Source organism: Centruroides sculpturatus, unplaced genomic scaffold (assembly GCF_000671375.1).
Source record: "Centruroides sculpturatus isolate CEXI.00-Female unplaced genomic scaffold, Cexi_2.0 scaffold738, whole genome shotgun sequence".
In the NCBI taxonomy this organism is placed as follows: domain Eukaryota; kingdom Metazoa; phylum Arthropoda; class Arachnida; order Scorpiones; family Buthidae; genus Centruroides; species Centruroides sculpturatus.
In genome coordinates, this window is record NW_019385164.1 from 140,851 (window position 1) to 165,889 (window position 25,039).

General features: G+C 30.4%; 1 protein-coding gene across 2 annotated transcripts; it reads left to right on the forward strand.

The window, feature by feature from the left end:
• Positions 1 to 1,088: 1,088 nt before the first annotated feature.
• On the forward strand, positions 1,089 to 24,831 carry LOC111635646 (UPF0472 protein C16orf72 homolog). Of its 2 annotated transcripts, XR_002758411.1 has the most exons (5): positions 1,089 to 1,459; positions 16,597 to 16,668; positions 23,517 to 23,789; positions 23,878 to 24,024; positions 24,406 to 24,532. XR_002758411.1 is itself a non-coding variant. In XM_023380665.1 (4 exons), the coding sequence occupies exons 1-4, from the start codon at positions 1,279 to 1,281 to the stop codon at positions 24,594 to 24,596; spliced, it is 717 nt and encodes a 238-aa protein (XP_023236433.1). In that variant the 5' UTR covers positions 1,089 to 1,278; the 3' UTR covers positions 24,597 to 24,831. The 2 variants fall into 2 exon arrangements, 1 of the variants encoding a protein (XP_023236433.1); XM_023380665.1 differs by lacking the exon at positions 23,878 to 24,024 and having other exon boundaries at positions 24,406 to 24,831.
• The last annotated feature ends 208 nt before the right edge of the window (positions 24,832 to 25,039 follow it).

Sequence of the window (25,039 nt, forward strand, 5' to 3'; positions counted from 1 at the left end):
TTTCGTTTTAGTCGAAAACATGATGTTAGATTTTAAAGAGCAATGTGCTGCTGTGAAATTTTGTTTCCTGTTAGCGAAAAAGTGGATTAGAAATGATTGAAATGATTCTACATGCCATGAGTAAGACAAGGGTTTACAAGTGGTTTTCCACTTTCAAAAAGGAGAAATGTTGAGAAAATTCGTGATTTTATCAACAAAGATTGCCGTTGAACCATTGAAGAACTCATTGATTTGTCTGGGATTTCATGGAGTATTGAACTCTCTGAAATCCCAGAATATCAGCAAATTCTCTTGATTCAGCAAATTTTGTCATAAGAACTCTGCATGAGAAGAGTTTTCATAAAGTTTGTTCTGCATTTGTTGACCGCTGATCAGAAAGACAATTGCTTGGTAGCTTGTCAGGCTTTGAAAAAACATTTGGAAAATGATCCAGTTCCTCGGATTGGTCGTCTTCTATAAGACCGACTCTTCCTTCCTGTTTCTTCCGGAGTGAAAAAGCTGAGAGCTATACTACTCCTCTGTGACGATATTTTTGACCGTTCGCCATACTTTTCCACTTATATATATATACCAGCCGGAAAAGTAATAAACTCCACTATCCTTTTCCGGATGGTCGAGCGGGAAGGAACCCGGTTTTGAAAAATCCCCAAGAATTTTTCGGGGGTGGTCCGTGGATACATCTTTCCCCGTTCCTCACCAACCAGCCGCCCCATTGTGGGTCTGGCCGAATCCATAATGGGCTCGCTAAATAAGACCCTCTTAGTGCTCACAGGGAGAAAAGATTAAATAAAAAAAAATATCCTTTGCCATGGGCATCTGAATTAAATTTACGAAAGGGATATTAAAAAATATTATTAACGTTGAAATCGGCTGGAGAAAATTAGAAAAACAGGTGGAGAAATGTGATATTAATGTAAGAAAAACAAAAATTTTAATATCAAAGAATATATTGATAATATAGCATTACTATTATTTGCATAAAGATTAGAATAATTATTATTCATCTTTTATAATATTAAAATTACATTAAAATTTTTTAATATATATTTTTGCATCTGTAATATATCTGCATTTTAATGTGGCGCTGCATCCGTGAGAATCTAATCAACCATACTTCTCACGTTAGCTGATTCCTTGGTATATTGCGGAATGCTGTTCGCCATTACCGTACTTTAGTTTTTACATAGACGAATTCAGTGTTAGATTCTTTATTATCCGTAATATAAGATTATGATAACGTATTGTTTGTTATAATAAGTCCAATAAAGTGAATAGAAAATGAACGAATCGAACGAAATTGATTGGAGGAACTTTACCCTATTCGAACAACAGAGTATAGAGGAACTAGAAAATGAACCAGATTTAGAAAAACAATTAATCGAAATGAAGGAAACCAGTGGAAATAAATTATGGATAATGTTTCAAACTACAGCCACAGCAATTACACAACTATATAAAGGTACCTAAAAAAATCAATGATCTTTTCTAAATCTATAATATATATACCACATCTATATTATAATTATATTTGGTATTTCCAGTTGTTACATATCAACACTATTAAATATTAATAACACATTATGAGTATAAAGTTTACTTATAATGCTTGCTATTAATATTTATTAAAGTTTGGCTTGAAAAAGTTTTATATATATCAATTATTTGAGAGTTATTATCTATTTATCTGCAAATGTTTTTAAATTATTTGTATTTAATCTTAAATTTTATATATTAGAAATGTTTTTGTGATCCGTGTAAAGATTGGGTTGTTTTTTAATTAAATGATGATATAAAATGTTGATGATATATATATATTACTTATCGTTTATTTTCAGAATTTTAACCTTCGAGACGTTTGAATATCGAGCGTTATCTGTATTGATCTTTTTTTATGAGTTGCGTCTTCCGATCTTGAGCATTGATCCGCTTTATTTAGACTGATTTTACAAGATTTAAAAAAAAAATTCTTAAGGGTTAAGAGAGGTTTTTTTTTTTTTACTTTGTGGAATGTAATTTATAAAGTTTTATATGTAGAATCAATTTCCAATTAGGTAGACAAGAAAAAAATCAAAACAAAAAATTTATTCCGGATAAGAGCCGAACTCATATTCTTTGGATCTGTTCCAAACATTCAAATCAACTTAGCTAAACATAATTATGTTGTTTTCTTTGAGGTCTGAGATTAAACATTTTTTTTTTCTTTTGGGTTTTTTTCCTTCTGAGTGAACTTCTGGTTTATATTATGTTGGATGATATTTAAAAAATTAAATATCGTACTTTAATTTTTAACGAAGTAATCGGTAATTTCAAAGAATTTTCACATCTTAATAATATAGTTGATATAAAAATATAATTTTAAGTTAGATGACGATTATATTTTAAGATGAACGTGTATGTGGGGGAATCCAAAAATAACTGGAAAAATTTTGTGAAGGGCGGGAAGTTCGTAGTACACTTATTTGCCGCTAGATGTCGGTATATGGAATCTTCCGGAATCGGTATGTGAAGCAGCATCAGCATGTCAAGACTTGTTGGCCCATAGTGATTTTTTTTCAGATAGCTGTTTTTCGTTTTAGTCGAAAACATGATGTTAGATTTTAAAGAGCAATGTGCTGCTGTGAAATTTTGTTTCCTGTTAGCGAAAAAGTGGATTAGAAATGATTGAAATGATTCTACATGCCATGAGTAAGACAAGGGTTTACAAGTGGTTTTCCACTTTCAAAAAGGAGAAATGTTGAGAAAATTCGTGATTTTATCAACAAAGATTGCCGTTGAACCATTGAAGAACTCATTGATTTGTCTGGGATTTCATGGAGTATTGAACTCTCTGAAATCCCAGAATATCAGCAAATTCTCTTGATTCAGCAAATTTTGTCATAAGAACTCTGCATGAGAAGAGTTTTCATAAAGTTTGTTCTGCATTTGTTGACCGCTGATCAGAAAGACAATTGCTTGGTAGCTTGTCAGGCTTTGAAAAAACATTTGGAAAATGATCCAGACTTGTTTTCTAAGGTAATAACTGGTGGTGGTGAATTTGAATTGCAGTGTTATGGTTATGATTCGGAAACCAAATGCTGATCCAGCCAGTGGAAAATATTAGGATCTTGTTGTCCCAAAAAAGTAAGACAAGTGAAGTTGAACGTGAAAACCATTTTAATCTGTTTCTTTTTATGTGAAAGGAATTGTTCATTCTGAATTTGTCCATCCAGGCCAGACAGTCAATTGACATTGTTATTTGGAAGTCCTCAAAAGACTTTTTGATGCTGTGAGAAGAAAAAGAAGGGACTTGTGGTGAACGGGGATTGGTTTTTCCACCACGACAATGTGCCAGCTCACATGACACTCTCCATGCAGCAGTTTTTGACGAGAAATAGCATGACCCTCCCCCTATTTGCCTGATCTCACACCTTGCAATTTTTTTTTGTTCTCCAGGATGAAGAGAAGCAATTTCAGACAGTAGAAGAGGTGAAAACAAAAATGACAGAGACATTTCGGAACAGAAATTTTCTAGGTGTTTTGAACAATGAAAAAACGTATGGACAAGTGTATTGAGGCTAATGAGAGTATTTTGAAAAATATTAAAATATGTTGTTGTTAAAATACATTATCTTTCTGAAATTTTTCCCATTATTTTTGGGTCCCCTGATTATTTTTGAAAGTACTAGTTAATTGTACAGTAAGTATTTACTTTATTCAGTCAAAAAATGTGAATGAAGAAAATCATACAAGATAGAATAGTATGAGGAGATAATTTGATGATGATGTATACGTCATGCAAGAAATTTATTCCATGCTTGATGATAAAGCCATTTACATATACTTAAAACAATTTTAATGTTTTTTGATAAAATAATACATTTTAGAACTGAGATAGTACAACTCTTGAGATATTATATGTTATGATTATAAGTTATTTTGATTTGATTTATCAAGGCCAGTGGAGATGTGACACCTGTATAACATAGTACAGTGTGTAATCAGTTAACGAACAGTTAAGACTGCAAACACTTTTGTGAAAGATTTTTACGTTTGGACAACGAACACCTGACTGAACAAACACAAGTGATGTTGCATTTAAGATTTGTAAAACTATATTTTAATGGCATCTATACATAGTTTATGGAACGAGATATTTACAGTTGTATACATAACCTTTTCTTGCACTAGTTAATTTCTGTTCTCTGAATTTTTGTAAGTGCTTTTCTGAACTTTTTATTTAAAAAACTGATAATATTATAGGGCCTAAAAACAGTGCTGTGTAAAACTAAGCAAGATAAAACTATAAAAACTAAGCAAGATAAATAATAGCCAAGGTAGAGAGTGGGCAGATGATGTTTGATATTGTAGGCAGATGATTTCAACAGGTCTATAGTAGATACAATCTTAGCTAAGAAAGATATAATCAAAAAGACAAGCAGATAAAGGAGTAATGAAAATCACATCTGAGAAACAAAGATGTGCCATCCATGCAAAAATGGAGATTGCTTTTAGTTTGTTATTACATGTAAATAAACATAGTAAGAAAGCATATAATTTTTTATTTTTGGGGTCTCCAGAATGAATTAATCAAATTCCCACAAAAATCTATGGTAAATCGATAATCGGTTAACGTTAAATTTGGGAAGTAAACATGGTCTTGGAACAGATTAAGTTCATTAACAGATCACCCACTGTATTGTAGATTAAGTTGTTGTCCAAGGTGGTGCAGCAAAAGAGATGCTTTGGTTCCTAATTCAGCACCAAGAGCTAGTCATTCACACACCTGTTTATTTGACCTGATATCTTGAGTAGTATTAATGTTTTTAATGATGAAGATGACTGTTTTTTCAGATTGGTTACAACAGTTTAAGTGATTGCATTGGATGGATGGATGAATGTTGATAAATTAATGGTCGTTAGCTCTAAGTTGATAAGTATTGCAAAAAATTGGTAGCTATTCATAAACAGTGTATATGGAATTTGGATGGAATGGAAAAATGCACTTTCAGATGCATTTGTCAGAAAGATGTGTACATTTGTGGCATTTAATGATAGCAAGAATACAATAGATGAATGAGTTGCATGTATCTGCAGTAAAGAAAAACTATACCAAGATAGGTTTAACAATTCAGATGATAATTTATAAATTAGAAAATTGTTAAGAATTCTGTAATTATGCATCTGCAACTGTATAGGAATGCTACCTGTAATTCAACGATTCAAAACTATGGTTTAATTTTGTTTTTTGGTTGATGCATTTCGGGCCGACTTACATTTTACGGCCCCCCATCAGTAACTAAAATTATTAAGAACTAGGTATAAGTATAAAGTTAATTAAACATAAACATGATGATAAAATATAATAGTAATATCTTACTTTGTATAGAATCAACTGTTATCTTAAAAAACAGTATGGGACATATTTCACCAATACATACAGCAAATGTAGACTGATACAGTGCATTAGATTATAGATGTTATCAGTCTATCATTTGCTGTATGTATTGGTGAAATATGTCTCGTATCATGTCCACATACTTTTGTTTTTTAAGGTAACAGTTGATTCTATACAAAGTAAGATATTACTATTATGTTTTATCATCAGTTTAATGTTTAATTAGCTTTATACTTGTACCTAGTTCTTAATAATTTTAGTTACTGATGGGGGGGCCGTAAAATGTAAGTCAGCCCAAAATGCATCTAGTTAGGTACATAGTCAACCAAAATATCAATAAATATAATTAAACTGTAGTTTTGGATTGTTGAATTGCCAGTAGTGTTCCTATACACTTGCAGATGCAGGATTACAGAATTCTCAAGAATTTTCTAATTGGAATATAGTGGCATCCCAACAAGAAAAGGAAATGATTGATGAAATTGTGAATGATTTACAAAGTTATCACATGAGCTGTGAAGTGAGAGGATAGAATCATGCCAATATTAATGAAAGAATATGCAACATTATAAATTACAAGTTACTTCTAGAACAACACGACAAATATTACAAAAAATCTTTAAAAAGATTCTTCTAAGACAATACATACAAATGTGTCTTTATTCCAATCCAGTCCTTTCAAATGCACCTTTTTTCAGTCCTTTTTTTAACATGACAAATATTTTTGAAACAGTAATCATTGTAATTGGAGAAATAATAAAAAGATTAGGAATGATATGAATGAGTTATAAGCAAACACTTTAGCAGTGACAAATTTGGTAAAACAAACTTGACGACAAACAGATCAACATAAAATCTTTCAGTAAGCATACATGTTTAACTCGTGAAAGAGGGCATTTTTGTGGAATTGTTCAAAGACAGATTTTAAATTTTATACTAAATATTAGGTAGCAAGTAGTCATGGCACCAAGGATTGCTCTATGAATACAGCTTAATTGTGTATCAATATACACATTCAATTAAGTTGCATTCATAGGGCAATCCTTGGTGCCATGACTATTTGCTACCTGATATTTGTGAAAATTGTGAAAGTAACAATTGCAGAACAATCAGCTAAGATGCATGAAACTATTACTTTTAATGGTGCAAATGTCAAAGCACTATTAGATACAGCTGAAGGTACTTAAGTTTGTTAAGGAATGTGGTATGAAGGTACCAAAGCGTGCCCTGAAAGATGCTTGGATGTCTCTGTCAGTCCTGTTAGCAGTATTGCATTTCAATGTATGACTAGATAACATGATCAAAAAAGTGCAGTATCAGATTTTAGATGATGCTGTTTTTGATAAGTCTGATATCTTAATTAACAAGAATGTGATTGATTTATTAAGTTTAGTGATGATCATGCTGCTTCAATAAGAGGATGAAACATTGGATGTGTGTTTGGGTAATGTCAGTCCATGCAGCATATGTTGCCAAAGTTCTGTAGTAGTAGCTGGTGTCTGGTGTGCTAACACTCATGAGATTTTTGACCAAACACATCTATTGTGGGACAAATCTGGTGAATGGACGGAATAAGAAGAAATGGACCAAGTAAGAAGTGGGACATGGTGGCTATTCAGGAATTGTTGGATGTTGTGTGTCACATGTTGTCAAATATTATATTGGTAAATGATATGAAGAGAGGCCTTAAAGTTAAAATACTACCATTCTTCAATACTTCATTGATGTAACACTGGCTGGTCATAGTACTGATAATGTGTATGAAGCTTGAGCAAAGAGTGAATTTCAATGGTACCCCCAAACCCATAACATGAGATGAACCAGTATGATGCTGCAGACTGAAATGTGCTCATCCATTCCATTCTTTCTTCTTCCATTTGCTCCATTCATGTGCAACATTCTTGATACTATTTGTAGTTGTAAATACTTATGTTGTAAAGTCAACACTGGCCAAAAACCAATGAACAATTAAATAGAATAATGCTGCAGGTGAAGTCTAATTAATGTTCTTGCAAAAACTGGTTGACATGTGAAAAACTGAGCTATGTTTTGGAATGATTGTACAATCATTTAGAGTCAACATGTTATGACATGTCTATCCTCTTGTTTAGTATGACTGAGCTGAACATATTATTCATATTGGTGAATTCACTCTCCTCTATCCATGATGATATATTCTCATTACTGGGCCACATTTTATCCAACATGAGATTACTGGAAGGATAATTTACCTTCCAGTAATTCTCACTTGATAAAAGTCTGAAACTTAGTTGTATCATTGCTTTGATGGGGCATACTTGATCCTTTCTGTAAGCGAGAACTATAAGAAAACAATTCCAGTGCATTGACGTTGGATTTTTGTGATCTCCTTTTACACTATTTCTCAAGCATTATTGTCACATGTGATTTGCATGTGTATTGTGTTTTTAATTATTTGTATGCTCTCTTATTTTCTAGCAAGTTGCAAATTTTGATCCTATTTAATAGTCTACTTCCTTCTTGGTGTTGCATTTTTTTTTTATGGCCAGCAGTGTGTTTGTGTAGACTAATGAATTGGAAATCAACTTTAATTTATAAATATTGATATACATGTATTATATAAAGTAGTCAAACCCTGTATATATGTTTTTCAAGGAAACTGAGAAAAAAATTTAAGTAAGAATAATATACAAGGGGAAAGGGAAACTACTTTTGACTTGCTTTCAGAGTAAATATAGTTGAAAACTGGTTAAATTAGAATTAAAATATATAAGGCTATCCACAGAAAACTGCTATTAATTTTTGCAATGTTGACTTCATCCCCACAGCATGGAAGTCTTTCTTCAAACTACAAATCTTACTATTCTCCCCTCCCTGTTTCTCTCATCTTACTTAACCTCTCCTCTGCAAACATGTTTGGCAATCCCCCATTTCTTTCAGCATTTGGTGATTAGTTTGCCTGCTGATACCCATTCAACATGGGTGAAAATGTAAAAAATTTATGATTTTATAGGTTTAGTGCTTTTAAATATACTTGTCACATAAGTTTGGTGCAGCACAAATTAACATTGTACAACTAAATTTGTTTGTCTAATTTTTAATTCATTCTTTTGTGCAGTCTTATGCTTACTCATAACAATTACAACAAGTAAAATGGCAAAGCCATTCTTGGGATAAGACTATGTCTCAAAGAGCATGAGCAATGCATGCGTAAATCTCGCACTCACACCTGTTTGTAGAAATAATCTCTGCATTTTGTATTTTCTTTTGACTCGGTTCTTGGTCCCCTGACTACGTACAAGTCTGGTTTATTTTAGTGCACATAATTTGGGCACTAAATACTCTGCCAAATTGCAACTCCTGACATGTATTCCTTCAAACCTCTAAGGTATACAGCTGTTGACAGCAGCACAATTTAAGAGACAAGACATAGTCTCATCAACAAGAACAAAATCTTAAAGTACAAATCTTAATAAAGAAGTTTTAATTTGTTATATGTTTAATACATTTGAACAATGTATAAAAGGAAACTTAAACAGTATGTTGCCTTAATATCTCAACATGTAATTGATTCAAACACCATTATTTTCTAGGAATTATCACATCCACAAACTCCAAAAATACTAACCAATCAACAGGTTTCTTTCACCCAGAATGTATCTGGGTGAAATATAGTTGTTGTTTGGCTAGTATATAATTTCTATGAAATTGGCAAAGATGTGATAATTCTTAGAAAATAATGGTGTTTGAACTAATTACATATTGAGATTTAAAAAAATAATGGAATAAAAGCATAAAACATAAAGTATGTTGTCTCCTTTTGCTGAAACTTCAGTTGTGAAAGAATGAAGATGCATTCTAAAAGTTAGTTCACACTGACAAGAAATAGTGAAAACAAATGAAAAACTGGAAAATGATTTTATTTGCTTAGTGAAGTTAGTACACACTATAAAATGTGGAAAGTGAAAATATTCAATCTGTAGGACTGGAGCAATTTATTAGAAATGGAGTTATTTGTGACATATTATTCACTCTGCTTTTTGAATTTGCTGAATTTGTCATCAGTGTGAATTGACCTAAAGTGAATATACAGGGTGTCCATCATGAACCGGACACATTTTAAACTGTTGTAAAAAATCTACTGCTCAGGAAGGATGTAAAGTAATGCACATTTTATGATGGAAAACTCAAAAAGTTTTGTTAAAAAAATCAGAACCTCTACATGAGCTCCTTTTGTTGCACGTAGAACATCGAGTCTATATTCCATTTCCTGCCATTTCCTTTCATTTCTTTCAAGCATCTCGGGCGTGACAGCAGCCACAGCATTGTGAATGCACACATGAACATATTGAAGGTCACGAATTTTGACACCAGTGTAAACCTTGTCCTTGACAAATCCCCAAAAGAAAGTCTAAGGGCATAATATCTGGCAATCGAGGAGGCCACAGTATTGGTCCTCCGCGCCCAATCCAACAATTGGGAAACTGTGTGTCAAGGAAACATCGAACATGCAGGCTTCAATGTGGCGGGACACCATCATGCTGGAATCACGGAATTTGTTTCAGTGTACCACCACACAACTTGCGCTCGCTCTTGTGGCGAAGCCATTTTGCATTTGACTACTGCTACGCCACCTACAGTTGCTTTGGCAGGTTTTCAAAATTACCTATACAACTTCCACAGTTTCTCTGCCTAATGGAATGCATGACATCTGATTACTGCCTTGCACTTTGATATGGCAGTCGAAACAAATGTATCAGGTTCATGGTGGGCACCCTGTATAATTTGTTTTTTTTTTTTAATAATCATTTAGATTTTTCCTTTTCAAAGTGAATAAATGTATAAGTGAGGAAAAAGTGCTGTAGGATACTAAAAAATATGTACTGGTATAAGTGCAAAATCGTATAATTGTGAAAAATGTACTACTGAGAAATGTATGAGGTTTGACATAACTAATGGAAATATCTGATATTGCCCAGGGATTGGATACAGAAGATTAATTCTTTTTACCTCTTTGTCCTTACTTTTTACATTTCTGTATATATATATTGTCTACTTGGACCTTGTTAATTAATAGGATTTATTATACTGGTGAAGTTTCTGATTAGCAGAGAGAGGAAATCTAAGTCAAAACAAAATATCTTTATTTTAAGAAATGAGATAGTGTCATTTCAATAGAAGAATTATATATAATAAGCTAGCATAAAGTATGTATCTGAGGTTTCTATGATACATATCTACAGTTCTAAATAAATATACAAAACCCAAAATTCATCAGAAACCTGATTAAAATTATCATATACCCAATCATAACAAGCAAACCTATTGAGTTGAAGGAAAGTTTATTTTTAACAGCTGGGGTTACTTAACACAGATGTGTGGTTTACTTATAACAGTTGTTAAATTTAACACATTATTGCTCATTTGTGATTGTATTCCTTGTTTAAAAGCTTATTTTGAACTTTTTATTTTCTTAAATAAAATAGAAAAATTGTAGGAAGAAATTGTTAAAAAATTCGTGAATAATAACTCATGAACTTGCAACAAATCTTAATATGTCACAGACGTACAGGGTGTGGTGCCAAAATCCAGACAAATTACACATTTTTTCCAAACATATTTTTTTATTGCAGAAAGTGAAAAGGTTTACAAATTTTTTTTAACCACATTGTAAGGCCATAAAGAATACATTTACTCAATATATCCCCCTCCTGCTTGAATGACTGTCTCCATTCTTGGTCTGAAGCATGCGCAAGTGCGCTTTAATGTGTCATGGTCCATATCGGTGAATGCCGCATCAATAGCGGCTCTCAATGATGTGACATTTGGATGTCTGGACTTGTTTGTGACCCTTTCAACTATGCTCCATACATAGAAGTTCAAAGGATTCAAATCTGGGCTGTTGGGAGGCCAGAATTCTTTCAACCAAAACACATTGACGTCTGACAATCAATTTTGCACCAAATGACTCACTTTAATTGTGTAAAACTTGTAGTGAAGGTCCTCCTCTGATTCTATGCATAGTTTTCTCGCTCACACCAACAACTGACTACAATTTTTGGATTGACTGACCTGGATCCTCAAAAATCAGCTCCTGAGCCCATTGAATGATTTCAGGCATCCTGACAATGCACTTCTTCGAGTGAGTTTTCCTTGCTGGTGTTGTAAAACCTTTGTTGGACTTCTTGGACTCATTGTACTTTGCGATATCATACACAGTCAATCTCAGGTACTCGAAGAACTGAATGATTTCTGTTGCCGAGCACCCAGTGTGGACACTTTCGATAATCACTGCTCTGGTTATACTCTGCACTTGGTTTCAACATTGTGACTGTTTCGAGGTTATGATGGTTTAGTACATGTGTCAAGCTGTTTGAATGCCAAACACATCTACTGGTGGTATAGAACGGGCAAGAATTGAAATTTAATTTTGTCCAGATTTTGGTTAAAACACTTCATTGACTTGGAATGGTTTGCTAAACATAATCAATAAATGATTCTGCATATATGAAGTGAAGGAAAAAAAACTGGATTGAATATCAAAATGTTTTACACTGAGAAATCATTAAAAATAAGAACCATTTTTAAAGTGATTATTAACTTAAGACAAAAAATGGGTATTTATGGTTCAAAAAAATATTATTTTATGTATGGTGGGATATAAATGGTATAATTTATTGAGCTTTTAGAATCAACAAAACTAAGTTTTGACATCTATCATCAGCAATTGGATCCAATAAATGAAAATCTTAAAAAGAAATGTCCACACCTGGTCAACTGGAAGGGGATTCTTTTTCACCAAGATAGTGTTTGCACACATGTCAGTTTGATGACACTACAGAAAATAAAGCAGTTTGAATTGAGAAATTTTAGACCATCCACCATACTTACTTGATCTATCACCATTACACTTTCATCTATTCCAATCATTACAAAATTATTTAAATGAAAAAAAAGTTAAAAGTTTTGATGAAGTGAAAGCTGGTGTAGTCACTTTTTGAATCAAAACCAAAAACTTTTTATGCAGAGGGAAGACATGAACTTGTAAATCATTGGGATAAGGTAATTGAAAGTGATAGAGATTACATTGATTGAATAAAAAAAATTGTATTTTTCAAAAATGGTCTTGATCTTTCTTTCAAACAACAAACTTTCCATTTAGCCTAATAGTTCTAGAAAACTCCCTTTTTGTTAATTCTACTTTTTAACTAGTTAACTGCATCTTGTTAATTCTAGATTTAACTACACTAGTATTCTCCTAAAAATTATAGCTAGTAAGAAGCATTTTGTCATTAGAAAAAAACAATAAATGATTTTTGAAGTTTTGTTCTAGAGATATGAGCTTGAAGGATGAACAGTGCTATCCCTCTGGCTTTGAAGATGCTTTTGACTATGTTGATGAAACAAAAACATACTACACATAACAATCAGCAAAGATCTTGAACACGGTAATGTTGTGTTTCATCAGTTGAAAAATTTCAGAGGTCAATAAACTGGGTGTTTGGATACTGCACAAGCTTACTGACAATAATAAAGTTGACTACATGACCATTGTGATTAATGTTATAGAATGAGGTATGAACATTTTTAAGGGGTATTGTTACTGATGAAAAATAGATAACACATGAAAATGTTGTTTGAAAAAGATAATGGATGAGAATAGTCCCAACTCTATCTCAAGGAAAGTTTACATGGACAGAAGATTTTGCTTTGCATATGAAAGGGTAATCACAGAAATATAAGTTATTTAATTAAAGCAAAACAATTACATAAGATACCTTATGTGCAGCAGCTACAATAGGTACAAGAAAAGTGACCAGCCCTTATCACATAATGTGATAAGGCCTGGTTTTTGTTACTTGACAATGTCTAATTACATACTAAAAAAATTCTGCAGTTTTTGTGATCACTTCTATATCACTCTATGTATTTTCCAGACCATGCCTGTTTCCATCTGTTTAGGTCACTCCAAAATTTATTATTGTAAATGGAAAAAATTTTCATGATGTTGCTGAAGTTGATGAATTTGCAACTGCAAAACCTTTAAAATTCTGAAGAAGGAATTGACAGATTTCCATCTGCATGGGATAGATTGTACTTACAATAAATTTTCATTTGTAATATATTCTTAATACTTTTTAAATATAAAGATATCAGTTTCCTAAATAAATTGTTTTAATCAATTCAGTATTTTTGACAAGACTGTCTTGTTTATAAAATCGTACTGCCTGATGTTCTTACCAGCATAGAGGTATGAAGGAGTACATGTCGAGAGTTGATATTTGGCCCAGAGTATTAGTTGCCCAAATCATTTGCGCATAAAAAAATCCAGACTTGTATGTTGTCAGGGGACCGAGAATTGAGTCAAAATAAAATTCAAAATGGCGACCCTCTTCTACAAACAGGCAAAACAGCCACCTCACCCCACTGAAATCAGTTAGGGGAGAGTACCACCCACAGTCATTCTAAGAAGTGAACTCTGACCTTAGGACAACATGTAGTTTATTCTATGTTAAATAAAATTTGTAACCTAATTTTGTAAATTTGGGAGTGCTTCAAATATGACGTTAAACAGTTTTATGTCGTTACAAGTAGGTTTTTTTAACATTATCTAGTATAGTAAAATCGTATGGCCAATAAAAATTTGATGTTATATTAGACTGACAATCATGTTACTGAATAATGTAAAATATTAAGTGTTTTAAGTTATCATGCTAACTTCCTGTATAACATTCACCATATTGTCAGAAAGTTGAGTGAATGTTTATTACATGAACTAGGTGTTATGTAAATAAAATGACTATCTATATTTTATAGATCCAACTTACAAAACTATTTTTGAGTTAGGCTTAGCTAATGTAGAACAAATAAATTTGGTACCATCTTAAATTTCTCATATATGTTATTGGATAAAGATGTAGAGTTAAGGAATAGTTACTGTATGGGAAGATTCCATTTGCAATCTCCAAAACTCAAAAATTCTAAGAATAGAATTGACAGATTATCAATGGCTCTACAGTGGCCACGCAGTCTTCGTTCCCTGAATGGGAGTTCAGTCACGGGTTTGTGCCTCGCTCGGACAGGCTGGCCACGTGGAGTTTCCCAGGTTTTCTCCATGTCTGTAATGCCTAAATAGGGGCCAGTTTTCCTTAAAAAGACCTCCCAGAAGGCATCTCCCAGGCAGATCGCCCAAGTGTTGCATTGCCATAACACAAAGAAGAAAGAAAAGACAGATTATCATCTAAATCAGTGTTTCTCAAACTTTTTTGTTAGGTGGCACACTTGAAATTATTAAACAAAATTCACGGCACCCCTATTATTATTATTATTTATTATTTTGCTTTTTACGGTTAGTAAAGATATGAAGGATTGGAAGACTTTGAAAAAAATAAAAGTTTTTTAAAGTAAGTAAGTTTATTTCCAAACAACACAAAAGCATTCAAAACAAAAGTTATTATTATAAAGGTATCTGGTGATAAAACATGAACTTAATGTGAAGTATGCACCTGATGGTGTTTGCATATTTCCTTGATATTAGGTCGTGTTTTTGAAAGACATACCCTCATCTCATTTTCAAGGGCCTCTAGTCTTTCTTTCTTCTTTGTTTTAGTATTTACAAGTGTGAAAAATTGCCTATTATAGCCTACTTTAACATTTTTACGTAGCTGTTTAAATTATTTCCATCGTTTAAGTATAGTTTGTCAAAAATTATTATTAAATATATATTATTATTATAGTTCGTTTTGTTTCTAGTATTTACGTGTCGCCAATTACCGAGTCACTGAGACAAGTAGCAACGTAGCAAGATNTTGTTTCTAGTATTTACGTGTCGCCAATTACCGAGTCACTAAGACAAGTAGCAACGTAACAAGATTAGTAGAAAAAAACCAATATTTATCTTTTTATAATTGTTTTAATTATTTATTTAATTTATTACTTTAATTCAATTATTTTAAGTAATTTAAATTTAATTATTTAAACATTTCGCGGCACCCTTGTGGCGTTCTTGCGGCACCCGCTTTGAGAACCACTGATCTAAATGGACAAGTTGTACCTAATAATCAAGAACATATTACAAATCAATTTTATTGTAAAAATAAATTGTGAACAATTTATGAATTTGATGGAAAGTATGGTAAGTGTGTTTGATGATGGTACCATCGAAAATCAATTAGATTTTACAGCAAACATACTTATTGAAATGCTACATATTCAAAGTTAAATTACATTTGTTTGCTAGCTTAAAAATGTTAGTAAAAAGTGTTGTTTATTCAATAATGTGTAATTTATTATTTTAATTTAATAAGAATTAAAAATTCATTTATATTTTCATAAAATTTATTTTAAATGGGAATATCAGCTTTGTCCAATATGAGGAGATTTAGTCTTATAATTTTAAGCCATAAAATAAGTACAGGATTAAAATGAATTCAGCTTTATTGTTATAACAATAGAAAAAAAAATTATACAGGATGTTTCGCAATACGTCATCAGAAAGGAAATGATTCCTTAAAGAAAAATAACATAAATATATTTGGATTTTTGTGATGATTCCTAGAAAAATGTTAGTTTATTATTTTTGAAAACTGGTTTCTTGATAGGTCATTTACTGTTAACAGAAAAAATGGTTTGTACTTTATAATAATGATTTCTAAGATTTTTCTTGTCAAATAAATCACATAGGCTAATAGTTACATAAAACTAAAATTATTACATATTTGCTTTAATCATTAACATTTCTAAAGTTATGTTTAATATATAATTTCGTCATTGATCCCTCATTTGATTTTCTTGGGTGGTCTAATCATTTTGTCATATTGTCTATGATTCATAAGAATTCTATATAGCTGTGGAGATTATATTTCAAATTTTTATCTATATAAAGTCTTAGGTCTTAGTAACAAATTTCAGTTATTTTGATACAGCAATATCAAAACAGCTGAAATGTGCCAGGTTTTTAAATTAAGGATCTTGTAAATATACTAATTTGTATTAAAAACAGTATTTTTTTTTTTAATACTTTTCTTTTATTCTTTCAATTACAAAAACTTTACTATTAACCATAGATTATGGATATGGATTTTGGAAATGATAAAAAAAAATTCTTGGAATCAGTTTTTAATAAACTAAAATCAGTGTTATTTTTCTTTATAAAACAATTCTTCCTAGCTGTACTGTGTTGCAAGGCATCTTGAATAATACTGAAAATAATTATTATGTTTATTAACTTAAACTAATTTCAGATCGCCAGTCTGGAGTGTCATTATGGGTGCCTTTTCAAAATGCTGCTGGAAATGTTACAGCATTGTATAAAGGTAAAGTTTTTTGATTTTCTTACTTACAAAATCTAGAAAAGTTAACTTTGCTAATCATTACTTATATTTTAAAAATAGTTTGTTAAATAAATAATAATCTTATTGTTAAAATTTTATTTAACTATATTAAAGAATGTTTATCTACTGTAAATAGTAATATAATGTTACAAACAAGTTAAAAAAATTAAATCTTTAGCTAAATAAAATTAATATATCTAAATATAGTCTAGATTGAAATTTAGCAAACCTTTACTTTTAAATATAAAAATGATTATTATTCTGTGAATCAAAGTCATTTAACTATTTATACATATTAAATCAACTAATGATATTATACATAATGCAAGCTGTAACTTCAAAAAAAAAAATTATAGAAGAAATAAGAAAATTGAGTTTTACTTAATAAAAATGCCAGTTTGCTAAACTTCAAAATTTTGCTTATCGCATTTTGTAAAGACTACTGTCTTCTAATAATTTGTCCCTTTTTGTTCTGAATATGAAATGTAAACTTTCAAGTTCTTGCTGTTGCAACAAACTAAATTCTTACTTAACCGATTTTGTCAGTCTTTCAATTTGGGAATGCGCCATTTGGTGAAATAATGTATTCGTGATGAAATTGATGTATTGTGATGAAAAATGAAAAGATGTCATTCATCGTATATGCATATGCATTGAGTGAATTTTTGTTAATGCCATATTCAAGCATCGTTTTTTTAATAATATGAGTTTCATTTCACTTACATGCAAGAAAAACAATACTTTTACTTAATTAAAGTTTGTTTTGTGAAAATAAACTAATTAAGAATGTTAATATTGTCTATTGACAATATTTTTTACTTGAAACAATACTAAAAGTACTTTCAACAAATACATATTGTTGTCTTCAGGTATAGAATAATGAAACCTTACAATTTAAAACATACATTAGTGTTCCAAATGGCAAATTTAAAACATATTCCATAGGATATGTCAATACATTGAAAAAACAATAATAATAATAATGACATACAAATGGAGTTTGGCTTAGACAAATGCAAAAAACTTCACATAGAANTTTACTTTTAAATATAAAAATGATTATTATTCTGTGAATCAAAGTCATTTAACTATTTATACATATTAAATCAACTAATGATATTATACATAATGCAAGCTGTAACTTCAAAAAAAAAAATTATAGAAGAAATAAGAAAATTGAGTTTTACTTAATAAAAATGCCAGTTTGCTAAACTTCAAAATTTTGCTTATCGCATTTTGTAAAGACTACTGTCTTCTAATAATTTGTCCCTTTTTGTTCTGAATATGAAATGTAAACTTTCAAGTTCTTGCTGTTGCAACAAACTAAATTCTTACTTAACCGATTTTGTCAGTCTTTCAATTTGGGAATGCGCCATTTGGTGAAATAATGTATTCGTGATGAAATTGATGTATTGTGATGAAAAATGAAAAGATGTCATTCATCGTATATGCATATGCATTGAGTGAATTTTTGTTAATGCCATATTCAAGCATCGTTTTTTTAATAATATGAGTTTCATTTCACTTACATGCAAGAAAAACAATACTTTTACTTAATTAAAGTTTGTTTTGTGAAAATAAACTAATTAAGAATGTTAATATTGTCTATTGACAATATTTTTTACTTGAAACAATACTACAAGTACTTTCAACAAATACATATTGTTGTCTTCAGGTATAGAATAATGAAACCTTACAATTTAAAACATACATTAGTGTTCCAAATGGCAAATTTAAAACATATTCCATAGGATATGTCAATACATTGAAAAAACAATAATAATAATAATGACATACAAATGGAGTTTGGCTTAGACAAATGCAAAAAACTTCACATAGAAAAAGGAATCCTGAAGAAAGAAGATTTTGCAATTGGAAATGGAGACGTTATTGAATCCATGGAAGAGGGCGAGTTCTACAAGTATTTAGGATTCCAACAGGCCAAACTAACAGAACATACACAAATGAAGCAAAGATTAATTAAAGAATACCAAAGTAGGTTAAACGCTATTCTCAGAACACAGTTAAATGCAAAACACACAGTTAAAGCAATAAACACGTATGTCATTCCAGTACTCACATACTCTTTTGGAGTTATATAAGTTATATACATTGGACTCACACAGATCTCGAGCAACTCCAAAGGAAAACAAGAACAACACTTACTAAGCATAAACAACATCATCCTAAATCCGCCACAGAAAGATTAACCCTTCCACGTAAAGAAGGCGGACGTGGCCTGATTGACATAGTTAACCTTCACTACAAACAAATACAGTCACTGCGAGAGTTTTTCTACAAGAAACAAGAAACATCACAGTTACATAAAGCAGTAACTCTAGCAGACTCAAATAACACACCATTAAACTTACACTCACAACATACAGACATGACACAACATATAAAAAGCATAGACAACATTAAGCAATCATGGGCTCAAAAGGCTCTCCATGGCAGGCATCCTTACGACCTGGCCCAGGATTTTGTTGACAAAACTGCGTCAAACAGCTGGTTAGATCGGGGATGCCTCTTTGGGGAGACGGAAGGATTCATGATTGCCATACAGGATCAGGTCATAAATACTAAAAACTACAGAAAACACATACTCAAAGATACAACACTCACAAATGACACATGCAGAAAATGTCACATCATGCCAGAAACTATACAACACATCACTTCTGGTTGCAAGCTCTTGGCACAGACAGATTACTTACATAGACACAATCAAGTAGCAAATATAATACACCAAGAGCTTGCAAAGAAACACAAATTATTATACATCCACGAACCATACTACAAATACATTCCACAGACAGTATTGGAAAACAACTCGCACAAAATGTACTACGACAGAGCCATAATCACAGATAAAACAATTTATCACAACAGACCAGACATCACACTCATTGACAAACACAATAAAATCGCATACATTATAGACATAGCCATTCCAAACACTCACAATATACAAAACACATGCACTGAAAAAATTAGCAAGTATACAGAACTCGCCCAGGAAATAAGGCATCTGTGGAGGATGGATAAGGTGTTTATTGTACCTGTCGTTCTCTCCTGTACAAGTGTCATACCACACACTACACAAAAGCCTGGGAACATTACAATTGAGTAGAAATACGTACATCACACTACAGAAGGCCACTATATTGAATACATGCTACATTGTTAGGAAATTCCTGAATACAGAAACACACACTGACACACTTATTTAATTTTAGTTTTGTTTTTGGTTGCTATGCCTTGACTCTGGTCCGGCATAGTACACAGCCACTGGTGTGAACCGAGTATAACTCACAGAACCCAACATAATAATAATAAGATAGAAATAAAAAAGGTTGGGGGTGTGAAAAACATATAATGTAAAATTAATTTGAATGAAAAATTATCATGCTAACTTCCTGTATAACATTCACCATATTGTCAGAAAGTTGAGTGAATGTTTATTACATGAACTAAATGTTATGTAAATAGACTCCCACATGAAAATGACCATGCAATATGAGCACTGTTGAAGCATGTGGCACATGTTATACATGAGATTAGTGCGATAATTTTTCATTTGAATTCTAAATTATACATTTTTCACACTCTCGACTGTTTTTACTTTTATTATTATTATTTTTTCATTGTATTTGACACATTCTATGGAATATAATTTTGTAAGGTTTCATTATTCTATACCTGAAGAAGACAATATGTAGTTTGTTGAAAGTACTTGTAGTATTATTTCAAGTAAAAAATAATAACACTGATAGACAATGTTGACATTTTTCTTAGTCTTTGGCATCACAAGAAGAAATTGCTTTGAGAATTCTCCATCTGCTGCTCTGCTATGACTGTTGCAACTTTCTCCATTTTCAAGGTTATTCCAATTTGTGGCCCCTTTCTGGTTTCACATAAATATTCCTGCTTTCTCAAAACAGAATAATTTTCTTAATTAGCAATAGACAGAATCTTTTTTGCAAGAACTTTAAATTTAAAACTTTCTTGAGTACAGCACTAGTATTGCTGCTGCTTTGATAGTAAGATTTAATGAGTAATGTGCAATCTGATAATGTAAGCACCATGACTCACTAATTTACATTGGTGTGTTAAGTTCAATGTAAGTACCACAATGTACTGTATCATCTATGTAACATGTTTTAGTATATTGTATGTTTACTTTCTGTTTGTGTTTTTATTGTTTTATTCTTCAAAAATACATCTTACATCAAAGTACATTTATTATTTGAATTCTGTTACAATTGAAATTTTTCTATTATCTGTTCTAATTTGGAAATGGTTGTCTGAGGAAGATGACAAAATCATCTAAAACACTAGCATTTTATTTTCCTAATAAAAAACCATTTAACACCAAAAGACAGTTTTTGTAAATTTATTCATTAATGGAAAAATAGTAATTTAATCTTTCATTTAAAATATTTTTTAACATTGAGAAAGAGAAAATTCTTGTATAATTTAATTAATAATTAAAATGAATAGCTGTATTTATTTTTAATTAATTGTATATTTAGTTATTCTGTGTAGTTTATTCTTTGCATAATTTGTTTATAAGATTTTAGGTTTTAAATATTAATCATACTGAATGACTGGCATGATGGTTAAATTGCAACCAGGGCTGTGGAGTCACGTAAAAATCTACCGACTCCGACTTTTCCTTACCCTCCGACTCCAGCTAAAACACCAAAACTCTACGACTCCGACTCCACAGCCCTGATTGCAACTAAAAAATAAAATTAATCAGATCTAACAAAACTAGTTGTTAAATGTTAAAGAAAACATTCTTCAGAGTTCAATAAAATAATAACATTGTAATTTGACTGACTTAAAATCAGAAAGAGTTTTTGTTTATGAGACAACACAACAATTTATTGACATTAGTGGTGGTAGTAGTAGTTAGTTAGTTAGTCAGCATAGACTGCACTGGCCATCTACTTACCTGAAAAATAACACCCTCTCACACAAAGCGGAAGTTAATTGGTTGAGAAAAATTACAGCGAGTTTCTAAAATTTAATATGTTTATTTTTTCATTTTTGAATCAAATTACAATAAAATAAACTTGAAAGAAGACAAAATGCAGAAATTAAACATGTAGTCATAGTTTTTGATATATTGATGACTGTTTCACATTTTTAGAATAATAACTTGTTTGTTATTTCAATGTGCCCTCTAGAGAGGTATGTATAACCTCACTGAAACTGGCATGCTGGCATTGCAGGGATAAACTGGCATATCTGATTTCATGGTCTCTCTGGATAGACCAAAATGCTGGGACGTCCTGTGAAAATATGCATTTTAAAATAGGCCTATTTCTCTCATTTACAAGTGATGTCTCAAATGTTTGCAAGCCAGATTTCACCCAGGGACTGTAGCTTGGGCACCACTGCTTTAAAGATGTTAATTTATAACACTTTTCATAAAATATTTCTGATTTTATGTTACTGCTATAAAAATATTTATGTAAATATTAAATCAAAATATATACATTTTTGCAGTTGTATATTTTTATGCAATATTTAATTACTTCATATCAGAATTATGTTAGATTGTCATAAGTTAAACTTGTTTGGAATGAGATGCTATAATAATACAATTACAGAAATTGACCCAGATCTGTACAGATTTCTAGTTTGATTATTTAAACATATAAGCATTACCATCAACTGAAATTATTCATTTAAAACTTCCAATGTAAAAATTAAAAATTTTAACTAATTTTTCAATGTTTGAATATTTAATTTAAAAAATCTTGATGGTCATTTTTGACCGATTACCATCTTTTCCTTCTGTTATATATAACAGCTGGGAAAGTAAAAATTGATTGATGTTTTCAATGTTAAAAAAATCATAGAAATATGAAATTTATTTGTGAAGATTGGCTAAATTATAGTTTATTATATATTGTATAATTATAAACACACTTTAAATAATCTTTAAAGTCTAGTAACAAGAAAGTTTTTATTAAAAATTTTTTGTTACTTGACTTCAAAAGGTTGTTTAAAGTGTGTTTGTGACTCATTCCAGTATTAAGAAGGTAATTTTAATGTACAATTGTAATACAGTAGAGCGTCGATTATCCGCATCAATTGGGGACTGGGGTTGTTCATATAACTGATATTTCGGATAACTGATTACGTACAAAAAAATAGTTTAACATATCTGATTTTGAAATTTTTCTCCGTTGCGTGTCTCTTCGCGTTGAATTTTCGTTGATGTTAAGCCTAACAAAGACTATTGTATCATTAAAAATTATTTTTTTATTTTGTACAAACAAAATAAATATATTTAAAAATATAAAAACCATAAAAAAAATTATACTTCATATGATAATTTAGTATCAAAAACGTAAAATATTTGAGTAGCCCAAGACATAGCCAAAGATTGAAGCGCCACAGCACTGGTGAAAATTTAAATTTGCCGACTGGAATTCTTTCGGATAATTGACGTTTCGGATGATTGACTTTCGGATAATTGACGCTCTACTGTATTAATATGAAAAATGTTAAATAACTTTTTTTTAATAGTTTATTAATTTTTTCATTTGAAATTAAACAATATTATATTTTATTGATTTGTAAAATTAATAGTGATTTTCTTATTATAATAGATATAATTATTTTAAATTTTATTCTATTTAGAATGTGGAGATGCTCAAAAGAATTTAACAGAAATTGGTTTTCGTTGTGGATATCAACGGAGAAATAAAGAACTTTTAGCATGGTTGAAGAAACGTAAAAAACACTTGAAAAGAGAAGATTTAATTGNGGCGTGCCCACGCTGGCTAAAAACTACACGTATAATGATTTAGAATGTGGAGATGCTCAAAAGAATTTAACAGAAATTGGTTTTCGTTGTGGATATCAACGGAGAAATAAAGAACTTTTAGCATGGTTGAAGAAACGTAAAAAACACTTGAAAAGAGAAGATTTAATTGGATTTCTTACTGGAAAAGTCCCACCCCATCGATCTAAACCAATAAGAAATTCTTACCCGTATTATTCTCACATTGCCTTACCAAATCAAGAAACAGAACCTAATAGCATTGATGAAACTAATCAAGAATTTATAGAAGCATTACCAAGTAATTTTACACTTAAAATTAAAATTTTTATATTTATTCAAATTTATCGATTTTAAATTAATAATATATATTTTTAAATATTATGTAGGTGGTGTTAAAATTTGTTTAAATATTATCATAAATTATTCACAGATGAAAACAATATAAAAATAGAAGTTATGGCTTTAATGTTTATTGTTGAACTCTGGAATATAGTCTTGGATATTCTACACCTATAATTTTTACAAATGATTTTGTATAAAGAAAAAACTTTTCAAATTTAAAATTAAAATTTTTGAATTTAGTATATAATTTTGTTGTATTTTAAAAGATTCACACAGTTTATAATATTTTTGATTTAGAAACACAAGAATTTATATACATTTATTTTAATTTAAAAAGTTTTGAAAAAATGGTTTGTTTTTATTAACTCTAAAAATATAATTTATTCAACAAAAAATATTTTTTAGAATTCAAATAAATTTTACTTTTTAAACAATTAATAAAACATTTACTTTTTAAACAGTTAATAAAAATAAATTAATTAAAAACAAATGACAAGTTGTCATCTGTTTTTAATTAATTTATTTTTATTTGTTGTCATTTGTTTTTAATTAATTAATTTTTTATTTTTCAGATTTTAACTGTAATATTTCGAGCATCAAACAACAAACTCCTGGACATCGTAACCGTAATTTAGTTAGTGAATTAAATAATTATGCAAGTATTGCAGATGATTATGCTCAAAATGTAGAATCGCGTAAGAGATTGACTTCTAGCGACGTTATCATGGACTCTCCGACACACAAAAGAAGCCGCTATACATAGAATCTGTTTCTTAAATAACCATAAAAATATATATATTTTGTCAACTGGCTTGGTATATCTCTTTGTTAAAGGATTGTTTCTGTGACTATACCATGGTAGATATCAAGTGTTTTTTCTGGAATGTTTAAAAATCATTAAAATATTAATTTATGGAAATTGGAAAAGCAGACTATATACATTATGTAAATTTCTATGTAAATCTTTGCATATTAAAGGGCTTTGATGGTAATTGAAATAATAATTTTTAATAACAATTACTTTATATATATTCTATTTACACTTTATCTATATATTTTGCTGTGCATATTTAAAAAAGATTTTTAAAATTATTTGTTGCACAATATATTATAAATTATTTTGTATTTTATAAGTGTTGTTTGTTTTAGAGATAGTTTGTTTAAATAGTTTTTGTGTACACAAGGAGAATAGACTTTGTTGTTTAG